At 36.7% G+C, this 17,868-nt stretch overlaps 1 protein-coding gene across 1 annotated transcript in view; it reads left to right on the forward strand.

Annotated features, from left to right (window-relative positions):
• LOC117287960 overlaps window positions 1–17,868 on the forward strand; it is a 73,091-nt gene that overhangs the window by 15,299 nt on the left and 39,924 nt on the right. The window contains exons 7-11 of the mRNA XM_033768623.1: window positions 366–507; window positions 830–884; window positions 1,679–1,755; window positions 3,060–3,133; window positions 3,782–3,892. Of these exons, the coding sequence (XP_033624514.1) occupies window positions 366–507; window positions 830–884; window positions 1,679–1,755; window positions 3,060–3,133; window positions 3,782–3,892 (459 nt within the window). The remainder of the gene's footprint in view (window positions 1–365; window positions 508–829; window positions 885–1,678; window positions 1,756–3,059; window positions 3,134–3,781; window positions 3,893–17,868) is intronic.

Consider the following 17,868-nt stretch of genomic DNA (forward strand, 5'->3'; position numbering starts at 1 on the left):
TTTTTGTTTTACTGTTTTCTTGATCGTCTTTCTTTCTTATCCTTTATATGTATTCATTTAAAAAGTTACTGTAAAATTGAAGATTTTTTTATGATACAATCGTCTAGTGAACCTATTTATTTTTATTTTGAACGTTCAATTTTATTTGTCTGTAGCTAATAGTACGGTCAGATGAAAATTCCTTATACGGTTTAAGACATACATAAGAATGTCGAGAAGCCCCATTGGTTGTTTCTGAACTGTTGCTAATGTAACTGACCAATGAAAAGTGTACTGTCGTCAGTCAAGGTTCGTTATTGGTTTGGTCCTCGGCCTCTAATTAAACACACACGACCAATAAGCATGCTTCTTTCTCTTCCCTACAGCAATACCGACGTAAGTCCAAGTTTCTGATTGGCTGTTTTTCAGCTGCGTCTAACGTGACTGGGATAGTAACTGATACAGCAGCAGTTTCTGGACTGTTGCATCAATATGGAGCTCTGGCATTCTGGGATTATGCCACTGCAGGTAAAACAATTTTTATCACCAAAAAAAAAATCAGTTTTTAACAATTTATTACCTTCTTTTAGCCGCTACCTTTAGATATGTTGTTTAGTTTACCAACAGTAATTTATTTTTATTTGTTTAAAGACATTGATTTTTTAGAAAGACTCTAGCATCAAAACGTAATGCCAAATTCCATTATACCATAGTAAGCAATTTGCAACTGCTAATTTTGTATGTCTCAGTAATGATCGTAAAAATGTAAGGTTTAATTAAATAAGTTTAAGTTTCTCACCCATTTTGTTGAGGTTATTTTTTATGTTCATTTATTTTTATTTGCTTGCAGGACCGTACCTCAATATTGACATGAACCCACCAGTCGAGGAAGATGGGGAAGGCGGGTAAGTTTCAGGCCAATAGAGGGCGCAGTTACGATGACGTTGGAAGTTTAGAAATGTTGAGGCTACGGCTACGACTACGTCCTTTTTCCTTCATTGATAACGTTGAATAAAATATCTTTCAGTAATCCGGCCGTAGCCACAGAGCCGAAACCATGAATCCAGCCATTGCCCTTCGTATGAATATTCCTTTTGTTTTACTACCTATGGCTATTAAACTGTCTAATTGATTGATGATACTCCCACTTGACCCACCGGACGCCATCATCTCAATAGACCCTTTGCATTGATGACCGCCATCTTTGATGAAACGTGCACGCGTGCGCAGCGCGTACACTCGTGCATCTTCCATAATGTTACATTATAGATGGTGGTCAATGACGTCATGTGCTACCCGTCTATAGTCTTGGTTGCGCAATTTGGGAGTCAATATCACTATATATGAAGATTAAACGCTTACCAGTTGGTATCCTAAAATAGCGGTCCCGGCAAAGTCGCCGTGTACGAATGGTCTAGAAGATAATGCTCATTTTTATGCATAAGTTGTTTGAATAAATACTTCAAAATTACAGTCCATATTTAATTTATTGTAAAAAGTATAACTTGTATTCCATATTTCACAAAACTATTTCCGAAAAATGCAGCTCCCAAATTATTAAACTTCCACAATTAAACATCATAATGATTGCAAATGTCACACTATCAATTATTAACAATCCAGTATATTGTGGTCTTAAAATAACTTGATGTACTGAATATCACATTTCAAATAAATATTGTATATTTCCTTCATCTAGAATGGAAGCCTTGGATCTCAGCAAAGACGCCGTATATTTGTCTCCACATAAGTTCGTCGGTGGTGTCGGAACTCCTGGTAATTATTTCCTTTCAATTCTTTCTGTATTTTGAAATTAAACTCCATTTCAGTCTAGTCAGCAGACGAAGTTTCTAAACTTAGAATTTTTTCTGTCAAATGACAAAGCTTCACCTTGTATAAAGTAAGTTTTTAAGACGAACGACTTAAAATAAGAACTTTGAAAGGTTGGTGTTGCGTTTCGTCTAGCCATTACCACTCGAGCCTGTCCAGGCACAGGACTACCCGTTAATGAGTGTCGAGTTGTCAATTTGCTGGGGGCTAGCATGGGGGTCGAGTCAAGACGACTTGACATCTTGACTGATGATGACCAATCTGCAACCACATGTGAGACATGTTTTCCTAGGGTGACTGCAACTGCCCCCCCCCCTATCTTTTGAAATTTTAAGTATATTCATTTTGGTTTTTACCAATATAAACCGATGTGTGTAAGCAATGTGTACTCTCCCGGGTTCTGTGAAATGTTGTTGACAATATAATAATTTTAAAAATTCTGACATAACAAACGCACATAAAATGGGCTTGTTCAACAAACATTCAAACAAAAACTACGTTTTAATTGGCAAGAAGTGACACGCCCTCTCCTGAAAAAAGGGTCCCCCCCCATTGTGACCCCCTATTATTATAACCTAGTTTCGTTACTGGTAGACTTTAAATCTTGTGTTTTTTGTGGTTTTTCTAAATATTTTTATTTACTTAATCTTTCGGCACCATGCTGTGCTTTTGAATAAGTCTAGACTACCCATAAAGACATTAACGCTTGAATGTGTTCCCATTATGACCTCATGAAAAAACAAGCAGTGCGTGAAATCAAACATCTGATATCTGTAATTTGATAACTGTGGTGTAACACGATATTGACGTATTATTTTACAGCGAGTTTATAGTTTAAAACAACCTGAAATAGTTATTTTCTCACTGTTTAAAACAGTGCACTAAACATCAACTTTTCCGAAATAACTTCATAAAACATCCGATTAATTGTAAAATAAAACACATCGTTATCATTCCAAACATAGCCCTGGCGGCCTTTATACACTTTCGTAACAGTACATATATACTGGAAAAGTCCTATATAGGGTAATTCCAAAAAGAGTTAGTTTTAAAATTAGACGGACAAGTTCTGCTTGATCAAGTGAGATTCGGAACAAATTCGGTTCACAAAAGATAACACTGCCCTGTTTGCGTTCATTCAGTTTTTTGAATTAAACATAAACCAATTGTTGTGCAAACTGATCTGTGTGCAGATTTTTATTTTCAATCAATTACCGGGTATTTGTTTTATAACATTTTGTTTTCGTCAGGTCTTTTGATTGCAAAGAAGAAACTTTTCATGAATGCAGTGCCTGGTTCATGTGGCGGCGGAACTGTACTTTTTGTAAGTAATTTGGAGAGGAAAAAACACGCAACAACAGTAATACAGCTTCCCATTTGGAAGTGTCATGAAGTCATATCAATTAAATTTCCTTGAAATTGTCCATCTGTTTATCATGTAGCAGCAGGGTTAGGCCCACGACTTTTTCCATTAAGGTTTTCCACAAAATAAACACCTCTTTTATTTAAAGGATTTAGTTAGGCCTACAGAAAAAAAAACCGATCGACTATTAAAAATCTGTTTTATGATCAATCTATAATCATCATCCACATCATTCAAGACTGCCCAGACTTCAGACCACCACAAGGCGAGCAGTAACTCAGAGATCTCGATGAGAATACCATCAAGTGGCTTGAAGTCACTAAACTATCAAACTAGTTATATTCAAACGAGGGAAGAAGAAGACGCAGAATCGTTAAATTTGTAAAACATCCCTTACTTTTTTATACCTTGTAATTTGGGGAGTATAAAACACAACAACATCAATACACAATGCTCACTTTAGTACAGTGATCAACCGAAAGAAGAAGAAGAAAAATGCGTTCTGTAACTGTTCATTTAAATCATAAATAAACCATGTACAATCCAAAGATTTTCAGAAGCCGGGTTTATTATTTGAGAATTCTTGGTGTTTCTTTTTCTTCACTGTAGGTGACTCGTGACACTCACCGGTACGTCTCTAATATCGAGGAGCGTGAAGAGGGAGGTACTCCGGCCATAGTGGAATCAATCCGCGCTGGGCTCGTCTTCAAACTTAAAGCGGTAAATTCAATTCAATCCAATTCAATCAATTAAACTAGACATTAAGTGTTTGTGAACAAACACGAAGCTGTTCCTTGTTGTTTTGCTTGGATTGTGTGCTTCATTGCCCAAGGAATATATAACTGAAAAAAAGGTTTCCAAAAAGTTGTGTAGCTCTTGTTATAAGGTCTTACATGTACTTCCTGGTTGACCCGTAAGTAAAGGTCTACATGGGCCCACAGCTACCAAAGATTAATCTGCAATGCCAAGGAGTCTATGAAATCGGTTGTGTAGTCCCACCCTTGTTATATAGTCCCACTTCCGGTTGACACAGAAGTAGAGGTCAACTTGAGGTCACAGTTTTCCAAAGCTAATATTTATTGCCTTAGAGTCTATAACCGAAGTTTGAACATTAGCTTTGTACTTTTTTAGATATGGGCTCACTTCCGGTTGACCCAGAAGTAAAGGTCAACATGGGGTCAAAGTTGTTTCAAACTAATCTTGAATGCCCAAGGAGTCTATAACTGAACAAAAATTGATAATCTGTTGTATAGTTATTGAGACATGGTCCAACTTCCGGTTGACCAGGATAGTAGGGGTCAACTTGAGGTCACGGTTTTTTAAAGTTAATATTTTATGCCTAAGGAGTTTATAACTGAAAATATTTTGAAAATCTGCTGTATAGTTCTTGAGATATGGTGACACTTCCGGTTGACGCGGAAGTAGAGGTCAACTTGAGGTCACAGTTTTTTCAAATTAATCTCCAACCCCCAAGGAGTCTTTAAAAACAAACAGTTGAAAAGTCGGCCGTGAAGTTCTTGAGATATGATGCTGCAAAGATTTCCTAATTAATATGCATATGAGGGTCACTGGTGGTTAATTAATAAATAATTTTAATATATTTTATGATATGAATTAAGCTAAACATCCTAAAGCTTCCATTTGATATTATTTTACGTGTTTAAAAACACATAATTAATTTGTAGGATACTCCTTTATTTTCCTACTCCTGCCGATAGGGGGCGCTCTTATGAGCCATTTCAGTTGCACGATTTCTGCACCGTAATGTCTGTATCTGACTCTGTATTTGTATGTGTACGTCGCAGAGACCAAAACTGTCACAAAATGTCAAGCTATAATTTCCCCTATAGAACACGGCCCAGTTTTATGGCTCTGTCTGCTTCAACCAAACTCTGCCCATTTATTATACAACCACCATTCTCCGCTTACTGTGCAGGCGCTGAAATATCTGTACAAATTAGTTCAAAGCAAAGATTACATATGATAAGTTTCCCCGCGCACAAGCACAAATATCCCTGCTAAGCTGTGAAATATGCTTTAAGTAAGCGATAATATCCGCGCTTCTGATGTGTCAATTCTTTGCTTACGCAGTGAAGCAGAGTCAAACTGGACCAGTTTCACAAGATTTCCCCTCATGTACTAACAATCTTTTTTGACTTTACATGTTTGAAGTGTAGGCCTTACCAAACCTACTTACAGGGCAAAATTACATGGTTCTCATGACCACCAAAGTCTGCGCTTACGATCACCATTTTCCGCTTTACTGTGATGTGCAAGGTTGGAAAATAATGTGCGAACTTGGAAGCACACAAACAAAAGAAATCCCTGCTGTAAGCAGTCTATTTCGCTTGACGTAAGCGCAGAATTCAATGCTTCTGCAGAGCACTGAATCTTTTTCATTAAGCAAGTTCCCATCATGACTCGACTAGTCGAACCTCAAACCTAACTACGACACTTGTCGAGATAAAATACAGATTCTCAAGATTTGTGCCGCTATGTGCCGCAAAGGCAATATTAATTATGTTGCGAATGGGTGACTAGTGAATTTTACTACTCGACTAGTCGCACCTCAAACCTAACCACGACACTTGTCGAGATAAAGTACGGATTCTCAAGATTTGTGCCGCTATGCCGCAAGGGCAATATAAATTATGTTGCGAATAGTAGTAAGCAACACAACTGGTTCACCAAACAGGTAGTCGGGACAAATTTTTAATTATGTTGCGAATGGGTGTGACTAGTGAAATTTACTACTCGACTAGTCGCACTTCAAACCTAACTATGACACTTGTCGAGATAAAGTACAGATTCTCAAGATTTGTGCCGCTATGCCGCAAGGGCAATATTAATTATGTTGCGAATAGTAGTAAGCAACACAACTGGTTCACCAAACAGGTAGTCGGGACAAATTTTGTAGTCGATGTGTGAACACGATTATTACGGAGTAGAGAAAAACAGTAGTCGCGACTCAAATAATAATTTGTAGTTGCGACTTTAACACTGAAGCACACTAGTCGCCCCTGCCTACTTTTGTCACAAGTAAAGCACGGTTTTTCCTGCGAATGCAAATCAAATTTTTAAGTCACTGTTTTCGCAGTGAAAGTGTCGCAGGAGTTGAGCACAATTAGTCAACTGTAGCAAATTTTTTGATGCGAATTGTGACGTGAAGAACACATTCCCGGCTAAGCTGTAAAATACGCTTAGCGTAAGCACAGTTCCCTGATTACGTAAGCGCTGCGATTCTTTCCTTTAAAAGCCATTGGCCCAGGACCAAACTACATAATAGCTTTTTAAACACAAAAAGCAGCTTAACCATGCCTCATGTTCAAGTTGTGAATCCAGGTGTTCTGCTCAATTTCTGCAATTTTGTAAAGCAAAATGTTTTGCCTGTTTATTATAAGCAGCTCTATAAAACTGAGCCACTCAACCACCAGAGAAACGTCAGCATAATAAAATCTCTGCTTCTGTATTCCTGTCAAAGAGTTTTTGTTTGTCATGGTCTAATTTCCGAACGTAACGCGAAATACTGGAATTAGTTTAGGCAAATGGTCCCCGGCTTGAACAAGGTGACTTTACCCGTAAATAATTCCAAATCCCGGGCGGTCTATTTTCGTCGTCCACGCTCGTCGCCTGAAATGAACCCGGTCCACGACGCACCATGCTCAGGCTTGTCAAATTTTGGAAACAAGTTTAGACTTGTGCTAGTCGGTGACCGTAAGAAATCTATGTATATTGAACAAAAAAACGCAATAACACCGGTCGAAAGTGGGATAAGGACTTAGTCAAGTTAACAGTTTTTACAATTTTGACTATTCAAATCAAGTTTTACGCCGTACCCATGATCTTTGAAAAAAATTCCCCGGAAATACAGGTTTTTTAAATAATTACACTGTTTCTATAAGTTCTGATGCTTTTAAAATGACCATCAATAAAATATATCTTATCTAAAGCAGTTTTGGGAAGTGTACAACATGTAATTTAATTTTAATCGAATAAATTATGTTTCGGAAAGCTGGGTTTGTTTACACTTCAAGAGCCATTGTGTTTGTGCACAGACACAAAACGTGCATTACATGACGTCATGGTGACGTCGTCCAGAATTTTATGTCGGAAATCACATTAACAGGACCTGACTAGTGTATAGCTGAAAAAAGTTTCAGGATCGGCGGTCTACTTTTTGAGATATGGTGTTAACTTGGTTTGCTAATTAAACATTCACAAGCTTAATTAAGGCTTATTAATTAACAATTTTTACATTTTTTACGATAAGAATTAAGCTTATGTTCTAAGCTTCAATTTGGTATAATAAACTCACTCTTTCGTATTATGGTTTAGGAGATTAGGCTGCCGCAAAAACGTGTACAAACACTATGGGATTTAGGGAGAAACAACGAATAATAATAATAACTAGACATTAAGTGTTTGTGAACAAACACGAAGCTGTTCCGTGATGTTTTGCTTGGATTATGTGCTTCATTGCCCAAGGAATATATAACTGGAAAAAAAAGTTTCAAAAAAGTTGTGTAGCTCTTGGTATTAGGTCACACTTCCCGGTTGACCCACAAGTAAAGGTCAAAATGGGCCCACAGCTACCAAAGACTAATCTGCAATGCCAAGGAGTCTATAACTGAAAAAGTTTGAGCAATCGGTTGTGAAGATCTTGATATATAGTCCCACTTCCGGTTGCCCAGAAGTAGAGGTCAACATAGGGTCACAGTTTTTCAAAGTTAATATTTATTGCCTTAGAGTCTATAACTGAAGTTTGAACATTGGCTTTGTACTTCTTGAGATATTGGCCCACTTCCGGTCGACCCGGAAGTAAAGGTCAACATGGGTCAAATGTGTTTTAAACTAATCTTGAATGTCCAAGGAGTCTATAACTGAAAAAAGTTTGAAAATCGGTTGTATATTTCTTGAGATATGGTCCCACTTCCGGTTGACCCGGAAGTAGAGGTCAACTTGAGGTCACGGTTTGTCAAAAGTTATATTTTTATGCCTAAGGAGTTTATAACTGAAAAAAGTTTTATAATCTGGTGTATAGTTCTTGAGATATGGTCCCACTTCCGGCCGACCCAGAAGTAGGGGTCAACTTGAGGTCACGATTTTTCAAAATTAATCTCCAATCCCCAAAGAGTCTTTAGCAACAAACAGTCTTAAAATCGGCTGTATACTTCTTGAGATATGGTGCTGCAAAGATTTTCTGATTGAATATGCAAATGAGGGTCATGTGGTTAATTAGTTACTAGTTGCCATTTTTCAAAAACAAATTAAAGATGCAAACATCACGACATCGTCTCGACTAGTCGAACCCTAAGAGTCCTCAACCCATACAGGTCCGCAGTGTGTTGTAAGAGCCATAGAGATGTTTAAACATTGCAATGAAAGTGACTGCACCCAATTTATGAAGTACTACGTTGTACCCATGATGCCAATATTCTAATTGATTAATTAATTAATAGACGAACATTGATTGCTTTTATGGACTGAAACAAATCTTATTAGAATCAGTGTATTTTTCTACACATAATATGATATTTAGGAAACTAACAAATAAATTATTTAGAAGTTATTGTGTTTTTGACCAGTTTAAAGTATAGATTTGAAGAGCCATTGTGTTTGTGCACAAACACAAAACGTGCATTACATGACGTCATGGTGACGTCGTCCAGAATTTTATGTCGGAAATCACATTAACAGGACCTGACTAGTGTATAGCTGAAAAAAGTTTCAGGATCGGCGGTCTAATTTTTGAGATATGGTGTTAACTAGGTTTGCTAATTTAATATTCACAAGCTTAATTAAGGCTTATTAATTAAAATTTGTTACATTTTTTACGATAAGAATTAAGCTTATGTTCTAAGCTTCAGTTTGGTATAATAAACTCACTCTTTCGTATTATGGTTTAGGAGATTAGGCTGCCGCAAAAACGTGTACAAACACTATGGGATTTAGGGAGAAACAAAGAATAATAATAATAATAATAATAAAAACTAGACATTAAGTGTTTGTGAACAAACACGAAGCTGTTCCGTGATGTTTTGCTTGGATTATGTGCTTCATTGCCCAAGGAATATATAACTGGAAAAAAAAGTTTCAAAAAAGTTGTGTAGCTCTTGGTATTAGGTCACACTTCCCGGTTGACCCACAAGTAAAGGTCAAAATGGGCCCACAGCTACCAAAGACTAATCTGCAATGCCAAGGAGTCTATAACTGAAAAAGTTTAAGCAATCTGTTGTGAAGATCTTGATATATAGTCCCACTTCCGGTTGCCCAGAAGTAGAGGTCAACATAGGGTCACAGTTTTTCAAAGTTAATATTTATTGCCTTAGAGTCTATAACTGAAGTTTGAACATTGGCTTTGTACTTCTTGAGATATTGGCCCACTTCCGGTCGACCCGGAAGTAAAGGTCAACATGGGGTCAAATGTGTTTCAAACTAATCTTGAATGTCCAAGGAGTCTATAACTGAAAAAAGTTTGAAAATCGGTTGTATATTTCTTGAGATATGGTCCCACTTCCGGTTGACCCGGAAGTAGAGGTCAACTTGAGGTCACGGTTTGTCAAAAGTTATATTTTTATGCCTAAGGAGTTTATAACTGAAAAAAGTTTTATAATCTGTTGTATAGTTCTTGAGATATGGTCCCACTTCCGGCCGACCCGGAAGTAGGGGTCAACTTGAGGTCACGATTTTTCAAAATTAATCTCCAATCCCCAAAGAGTCTTTAGCAACAAACAGTCTTAAAATCGGCTGTATACTTCTTGAGATATGGTGCTGCAAAGATTTTCTGATTGAATATGCAAATCAGGGTCATGTGGTTAATTAGTTACTAGTTGCCATTTTTCAAAAACAAATTAAAGATGCAAACATCACGACATCGTCTTCTCAGACTCTCCCCGAGAGTCCTCAACCCATACAGGTCGCAGTGTGTTGCAAGAGCCATAGAGATGTTTAAACATTACAATGAAAGTGACTGCACCCAATTCATGAAGTACTACGTTGTACCCATGATGCCAAGATTCTAATTGATTAATTAATTAATAGACGAACATTGATTGCTTTTATGGACTGAAACAAATCTTATTAGAATCAGTGTATTTTTCTACACATAATATGGTATTTAGGAAACTAACAAATAAATTATTTAGAAGTTATTGTGTTTTTGACCAGTTTAAAGTATAGATTTGAAGAGCCATTGTGTTTGTGCACAGACACAAAACGTGCATTACATGACGTCATGGTGACGCGTCCAGAATTTTATGTCGGAAATCACATTAACAGGACCTGACTAGTGTATAGCTGAAAAAAGTTTCAGGATCGGCGGTCTACTTTTTGAGATATGGTGTTAACAAGGTTTGCTAATTAAATATTCATAAGCTTAATTGGGGATTATTAATTAACAATTTTAACATTTTTTACGATAAGAATTAAGCTTATGTTCTAAGCTTCAATTTGGTATAATAAACTCACTCTTTCGTATTATGGTTTAGGAGATTAGGCTGCCGCAAAAACGTGTACAAACACTATGGGATTTAGGGAGAAACAAAGAATAACTAGACATTAAGTGTTTGTGAACAAACACGAAGCTGTTCCTTGTTGTTTTGCTTGGATTATGTGCTTCATTGCCCAAGGAATATATAACTGAAAAAAAGGTTTCAAAAAAGTTGTGTAGCTCTTGGTATTAGGTCACACTTCCCGGTTGACCCGCAAGTAAAGGTGAAAATGGGCCCACAGCTACCAAAGACTAATCTGCAATGCCAAGGAGTCTATAACTGAAAAAGTTAAAGCAATCGGTTGTGAAGATCTTGATATATAGTCCGACTTCCGGTTGACCCAGAAGTAGAGGTCAACATAGGGTCACAGTTTTCCAAAGTTAATATTTATTGCCTTAGAGTCTATAACTGAAGTTTCAACATTGGTTTGTACTTCTTGAGATATGGGCCCACTTCCGGTCGACCCGGAAGTAAAGGTCAACATGGGGGTCAAATGTGTTTCAAACTAATCTTGAATGTCCAAGGAGTCTATAACTGAAAAAAGTTTGAAAATCGGTTGTATATTTCTTGAGATATGGTCCCACTTCCGGTTGACCCAGAAGTAGAGGTCAACTTGAGGTCACGGTTTGTCAAAAGTTATATTTTATGCCTAAGGAGTTTATAACTGAAAAAAGTTTTATAATCTGTTGTACAGTTCTTGAGATATGGTCCCACTTCCGGTCGACCCGGAAGTAGGGGTCAACTTGAGGTCACGATTTTTCAAAATTAATTTCCAATCCCCAAAAAGGCTTTAGCAACAAACAGTCTTAAAATCGGCTGTATACTTCTTGAGATATGGTGCAGCAAAGATTTTCTAATTTAATATGCAAATGAGGGTCATGTGGTTAATTAGTTACTAGTTGCCATTTTTCAAAAACAAATTAAAGATGCAAACATCACGACATCGTCTTCTCAGACTCTCCCCGAGAGTCCTCAACCCATACAGGTCCGCAGTGTGTTGCAAGAGCCATAGAGATGTTTAAACATTGCAATGAAAGTGACTGCACCCAATTTATGAAGTACTACGTTGTACACATGATGCCAAGATTCTAATTGATTAATTAATTAATAGACGAACATTGATTGCTTTTATGGACTGAAACAAATCTTATTAGAATCAGTGTATTTTTCTACACATAATATGATATTTAGGAAACTAACAGATACATTATTTCGAAGTTATTGTGTTTTTGACCAGTTTAAAGTATAGATTTGAAGAGCCATTGTGTTTGTGCACAGACACAAAACGTGCATTAAATGACGTCATGGTGACGTCGTCCGAAATTTTATGTCAGAAATCACCTTAACAGGACCTGACTAGTGTATAGCTGAAAAAAGTTTCAGGATCGGCGGTCTACTTTTTGAGATATGGTGTTAACTAGGTTTGCTAATTAGATATTCATAAGCTTAATTAAGGCTTATTAATTAACAATTTTAATTTTTTTACGATAAGAATTAAGCTTATGTTCTAAGCTTCAATTTGGTATAATAAACTCACTCTTTCGTATTATGGTTTAGGAGATTAGGCTGCCACAAAAACGTGTACAAACACTATGGGATTTAGGGAGAAACAAAGAATAATAATAATAAAAATAATAAAAATCTCGACGAAAACAATAGCTGTTCCGACTGGATCGGAACAGCTAATAATAATAAAAACAATAAAAATCTAGACGAAAACAATACCTGTTCCGACGGACGGTCGGAACAGCTAATAAAAACAATAAAAATCTAGACGAAAACAATACCTGTTCCGACGGACGGTCGGAACAGCTAATAATGAAAATCTCGACGAAAACAATAGCTGTTCCGACTGGATCGGAACAGCTAATAATAAAAATAATAAAAATCTCGACGAAAACAATAGCTGTTCCGACTGGATCGGAACAGCTAACTAGACATTAGGTGTTTGTGAACAAACACAAAGCTGTTCCGTGTTCTTTTGCTTTGATTATGTGTTAAAATTACCAAGGAGTCTATAACTGAAAAAAAGTTTGAAAAATACTGTACAGTGTCTTGAGTTGCGGTGCCACTTCATGGGGTCACGGTAACCTAAGGCTAATCTCTAACGCCCAAGGAGTCTGTAACTGAAAAAAAAATAGAAAATCGGTTGTGTAGTTCTTGAGATATGGTGCCACTTCTGGTTGACCCGGAAGTAGAGGCCAATTTGGGTCATGGATTTTCAAAGTTTATTTGTAATGCCTTAGGAGGATAAAACTGAACAAAAAGGATTGAAAATCGGTTGTATAGTACTTGGCGTATGGTCCCACTTCCGGTTCACCCGGACGTAGAGGCCAACATGGGGTCACGGGTTTTCACAGTCAATATTAATGTCAAGGAGTCTGTAAGTGAAAACAAATTGAAAATCGGTTGAGTAGTTCTTGAGATATGGTCCCACTTCCGGTTGACCCGGAAGTAGAGGTCAAGTTGAGGTCACGGTTTTTCCGAATTTTTCTCCTATCCCCAAGGAGTCTTATAACTACAAACAGTCGACATTGTTAAAGAAGAATGTCGTCTTCCTGTGATAATTTATCTCGGAATGTCGACATCCTAAAAGTAGGATGTCGTCTTCCTGTGATAATTTATACCGGGATGTCGACATCCTAAAAGTAGGATGTCGTCTTGCTGTGATAATTTATCTCGGTATGTCGACATCCTAAACGTCAGTTGTCATCTTCCTGTGATAATTTATCTCGAGAAGTCGACATTCTAAAAGAAGAATGTCGTCTTCCTGTGATAATTTATCTCGGAATGTCGATATCCCAAAAGTAGGATGTCGTCTTGCTGTGATAATTTATCTCGGGAAGTTGACATCCTAAAATTAGGATGTCGTCTTCCTGTGATAATTTATCTCAGGAAGTCGACATCCCGAAAGTAGGATTTTTGTTGTTGAAATGATTTTACTTGTATACGTTTTGTTATATAGTATTACATTTCCAACAATATTTACAATATTCATGGTCATAAACTACGTTAAACTAAAATAATGGACGAAACAAAATGTCCCACGTAAAACTCCATAAGGTTTGGAACATAATGGTCCCGCAAGTTCAAATACGCGCAAGCCTTGCTTAGTCTACACAGAAGGTAATAAATAATTTATTACAAGCAAATGCAATCGTACAATAATAGAAAACAAAAATTAAAAATCAATGCAAAACACATGTAGGGGATGGAGGGACCCATAAAAGCAAACCTTAACGAGTACGGACCCCCTCCCCCTTTTTTTCTAACGAAGAAAGCAATGTGAGCAATTCTATTTAGTGGGTGTAATCTTATGTAACGGCAAAACAACTCAAATTTGCAGGAAGAACAAACACAAAAACAGTTAGCGTAAAATAAAACTTAACCATATATTTAAATGAAACAGATAAATAAAATACCCAACGTCATAATAAAACATAAAAGGGAACACTAGTTGTGTGATAAAAATAAATACTAGAGAAAATGGGCCCCACAACTCTTGCTGGGAAAAAAACCATGTCGAAATATACCATTGTTATCCATTAGAGACGTTTTGTAGTCACTTTGGTTGGGGAGTGAGGAATCTAGCAAAAATACACGAAAATCCCAATGCTGGGACATCAGTTTATACACCAGACAAATCTATTATATGGATATTCTTTTGAATATTTTATTTTGTGCATAATATGGTCCGTGATTCATGGTCCGTTGAATATAAGTGGGCGGTTGTGTATCGACAACAGACTTTTATCATTATGATCACCATCAGCCCCATGTATAACTAGACATAAGAATTTGTTTGATAACAAATTCGAGGTGTTCGGATTTCTGGCCTGAATTAACGAGCCATCACTTTTTAAGTTTAGTTGACTGGGGAGATAGTGAGCTATGCTGTGTGTTATTGTGAAAACAAAGTGAATAGCTATTAAATAACCTTTTTTCTAAGCGTTTTTTAGAACTTCCAGTTTAGACAGGTGAAAAGGTCAATACAAGGTCATCAACGTACCACGTTTCATTAATAAAATACACAATTTTGAATGGACATTTTTTCATATTTTCATTCACTTAGGCTCTAGAGCCCAAAATAACATGAGTTGTTACTTTAACTTCCGATTTCGACCGGAAGTAAAGGTCAAATGGGGTCACGTTGTGCACCGCATTTGTAGATCTTTATAAGAGGTTTCATGTACAAAAAGAATCTTGAACGTAGCTCTTTTGGTTTTGAAGATATGATTTTTCAAATTATTTAAGGTTTATTTAACGTTTATTTAACGTAATGACGTCACCATTCCAAAAAAGTTGCGGTGCCGTCTACTCACCGAGGTTGATGTTCATGAGAAGTTTCAAGTTCATACAAGTTTCAGTTTTTCTCAAAATTGGCGGAGAACGTTCAGGCAGAAGAAGACGGAGAAATGAAGGTTTGTCATATTAAACTTCAGCTTCCGGTTTGACAGGATTTAAAGGTCAAATGGGGTCACACTTTGTGCAAAACATATAGAATTGCCAGAGAGCTCAAAATTGATGTAATGATTATTAATGTACCACGTTTCATTAATAAGATACACAATTTTGTATGTACAAACTTATACTTCCGGGTTCGACCGGAAATGAAGGTCAAATGAGGTCACACATTGTAAACATTTGTAGAATCGTCGAAGGGCCTTAAAATTAAGTTATTATATTAATACACAAAATAATATTATTCAGATACGATTTTTTATAAAACAAACTACTACTTCCGGTTTCGACCGGAAGTAAAGGTCAAATGGGGTCACACCCTGTGTAAGATTTGTTTAATACTTCATGACCTTTCATATGGTGTAAAGATCACGTATGTAGCATATCTGATTCTGGAGATATGAGTATTTTAATAAAAAACTTCAATTTAATATAATGACGTCATCGATGACGTCATCATTCAAAATTTTGTTCTTTGTCATATACACGCTTTGGTCTAAGTACGTGGTAAGTTTCAAGTCCGTACATGCTGTATTTTTTGAGATAGCAAAATAATTTTTTTTTCGACCTCGTGTACCATTTTCGTTGTGACGTAGCTATGACGTCACACATTATATTTTTAGAATGCTCTTGAGTTTAAAAAAATTTTATGCATTGGACATTTTTTCATATTTTTATTCACTTAGGCTCTAGAGCCCAAAATAACATGAGTTGTTACTTTAACTTCCGGTTTCGACCGGAAGTAAAGGTCAAATGGGGTCACGTTGTGCACCGCATTTGTAGATCTTTATAAGAGGTTTTATGTAAAAAAAGAATCTTGAACGTAGCTCTTTTGGTTTTGAAGATATGATTTTTCTAATTATTTAAGGTTTATTTCACGTTTATTTAACGTAATGACGTCATCAATGACGTCACCATTCCAAAAAAGTTGCGGTGCCGTCTACTCACCGAGGTTGATGTTCATGAGAAGTTTCAAGTTCATACAAGTTTCAGTTTTTCTCAAAATTGGCGGAGAACGTTCAGGCAGAAGAAGAAGACGGAGAAAAAACTAGACATAAGAATTTGTTTGATAACAAATTCGAGGTGTTCGGATTTCTGGCCTGAATTAACGAGCCATCACTTTTTAAGTTTAGTTGACTGGGGAGATAGTGAGCTATGCTGTGTGTTATTGTGAAAACAAAGTGAATAGCTATTAAATAACCTTTTTTCTAAGCGTTTTTTTAGAACTTCCAGTTTAGACAGGTGAAAAGGTCAATACAAGGTCATCAACATATTCTTTTTTGTGAAGTATGTGGAGCCCTTTCATATGGTGTATATTGTCGAGATGGCTTGTGTAGTTAAGGAAATATGAATTTATGAATATTGACGACTGTAGAAGAGACTAGATTTAACCGAAGGGAAGGATTAAGTGACAAAACGCTTTGAGCAGAAACTATACAGGAAGTTGCAGCACACTTGGGGTTTGTATAGGTGTAACACGTTGTATGTTGTACATACGGTTTTAGTGCTGTACCAATGGGGATAATACGCAGGTGCGCTTAAACGACTGGAAATAAAGGTCAAACAGGGGTCATGTCAATGCAAAAGTTTGAGCACGGTCAACAATTATCACTATTTTCTATAGCACTATCTCCCTGACTTTTACGAAGCAATATGGTTAAGTACCTTTGCTCAAGGACACAAGTGTCATGACCAAGAATCGAATCTACACCCCAATGACTAGACATCAGAACTTGAGTTCGATGTGATAAACCAGTTGGCCCTGTCTTGCCACGAGTGCAGGAATCTAAGTTCATCACAATTTATAAACATCACCATCATCATCAAGTGGACCAATCCAGATGCCATTGTAATACATTTCACTAGAACTCCCGGTTTGGACACAAAGAAGGGTTAATAAACGAGGTCACAATAAATCACTTTTAGAGCAATTTGAAAAGCTCAGTTGAGGGGAGGTCATTACTGCGTGCAGGTTTTTTGTCTTTTTGTGCTATGCTGACGGGCGAAATATTTATTTGTACTTTTTTATCTTTATGCATGAGGGTTTGTCATATTAAACTTCAACTTCCAGTTTGACAGGATGTAAAGGTCAAATGGGGTCACACTTTGTGCATAACATCTAGAATTGCCAGAGAGCTCAAAATTGATGTAATAATTATTAACGTACCACGTTTCATTAATAAAATACACAATTTTGAATGGACATTTTTTCATATTTTCATTCACTTAGGCTCTAGAGCCCAAAATAACATGAGTTGTTACTTTAACTTCCGATTTTGACCGGAAGTAAAGGTCAAATGGGGTCACGTTGTGCACCGCATTTGTAGATCTTTATAAGAGGTTTCATGTATAAAAAGAATCTTGAACGTAGCTCTTTTGGTTTTGAAGATATGATTTTTCAAATTATTTAAGGTTTATTTAACGTAATGACGTCACCATTCCAAAAAAGTTGCGGTGCCATCTACTCACCGAGGTTGATGTTCATGAGAAGTTTCAAGTTCATACAAGTTTCAGTTTTTCTCAAAATTGGCGGAGAACGTTCAGGCAGAAGAAGACGGAGAAATGAAGGTTTGTCATATTAAACTTCAGCTTCCGGTTTGACAGGATTTAAAGGTCAAATGGGGTCACACTTTGTGCAAAACATATAGAATTGCCAGAGAGCTCAAAATTGATGTAATGATTATTAATGTACCACGTTTCATTAATAAGATACACAATTTTGTATGTACAAACTTATACTTCCGG

The sequence above is a fragment of the Asterias rubens genome, chromosome 3 (genome assembly GCF_902459465.1).
Source record: "Asterias rubens chromosome 3, eAstRub1.3, whole genome shotgun sequence".
Classification (NCBI taxonomy): domain Eukaryota; kingdom Metazoa; phylum Echinodermata; class Asteroidea; order Forcipulatida; family Asteriidae; genus Asterias; species Asterias rubens.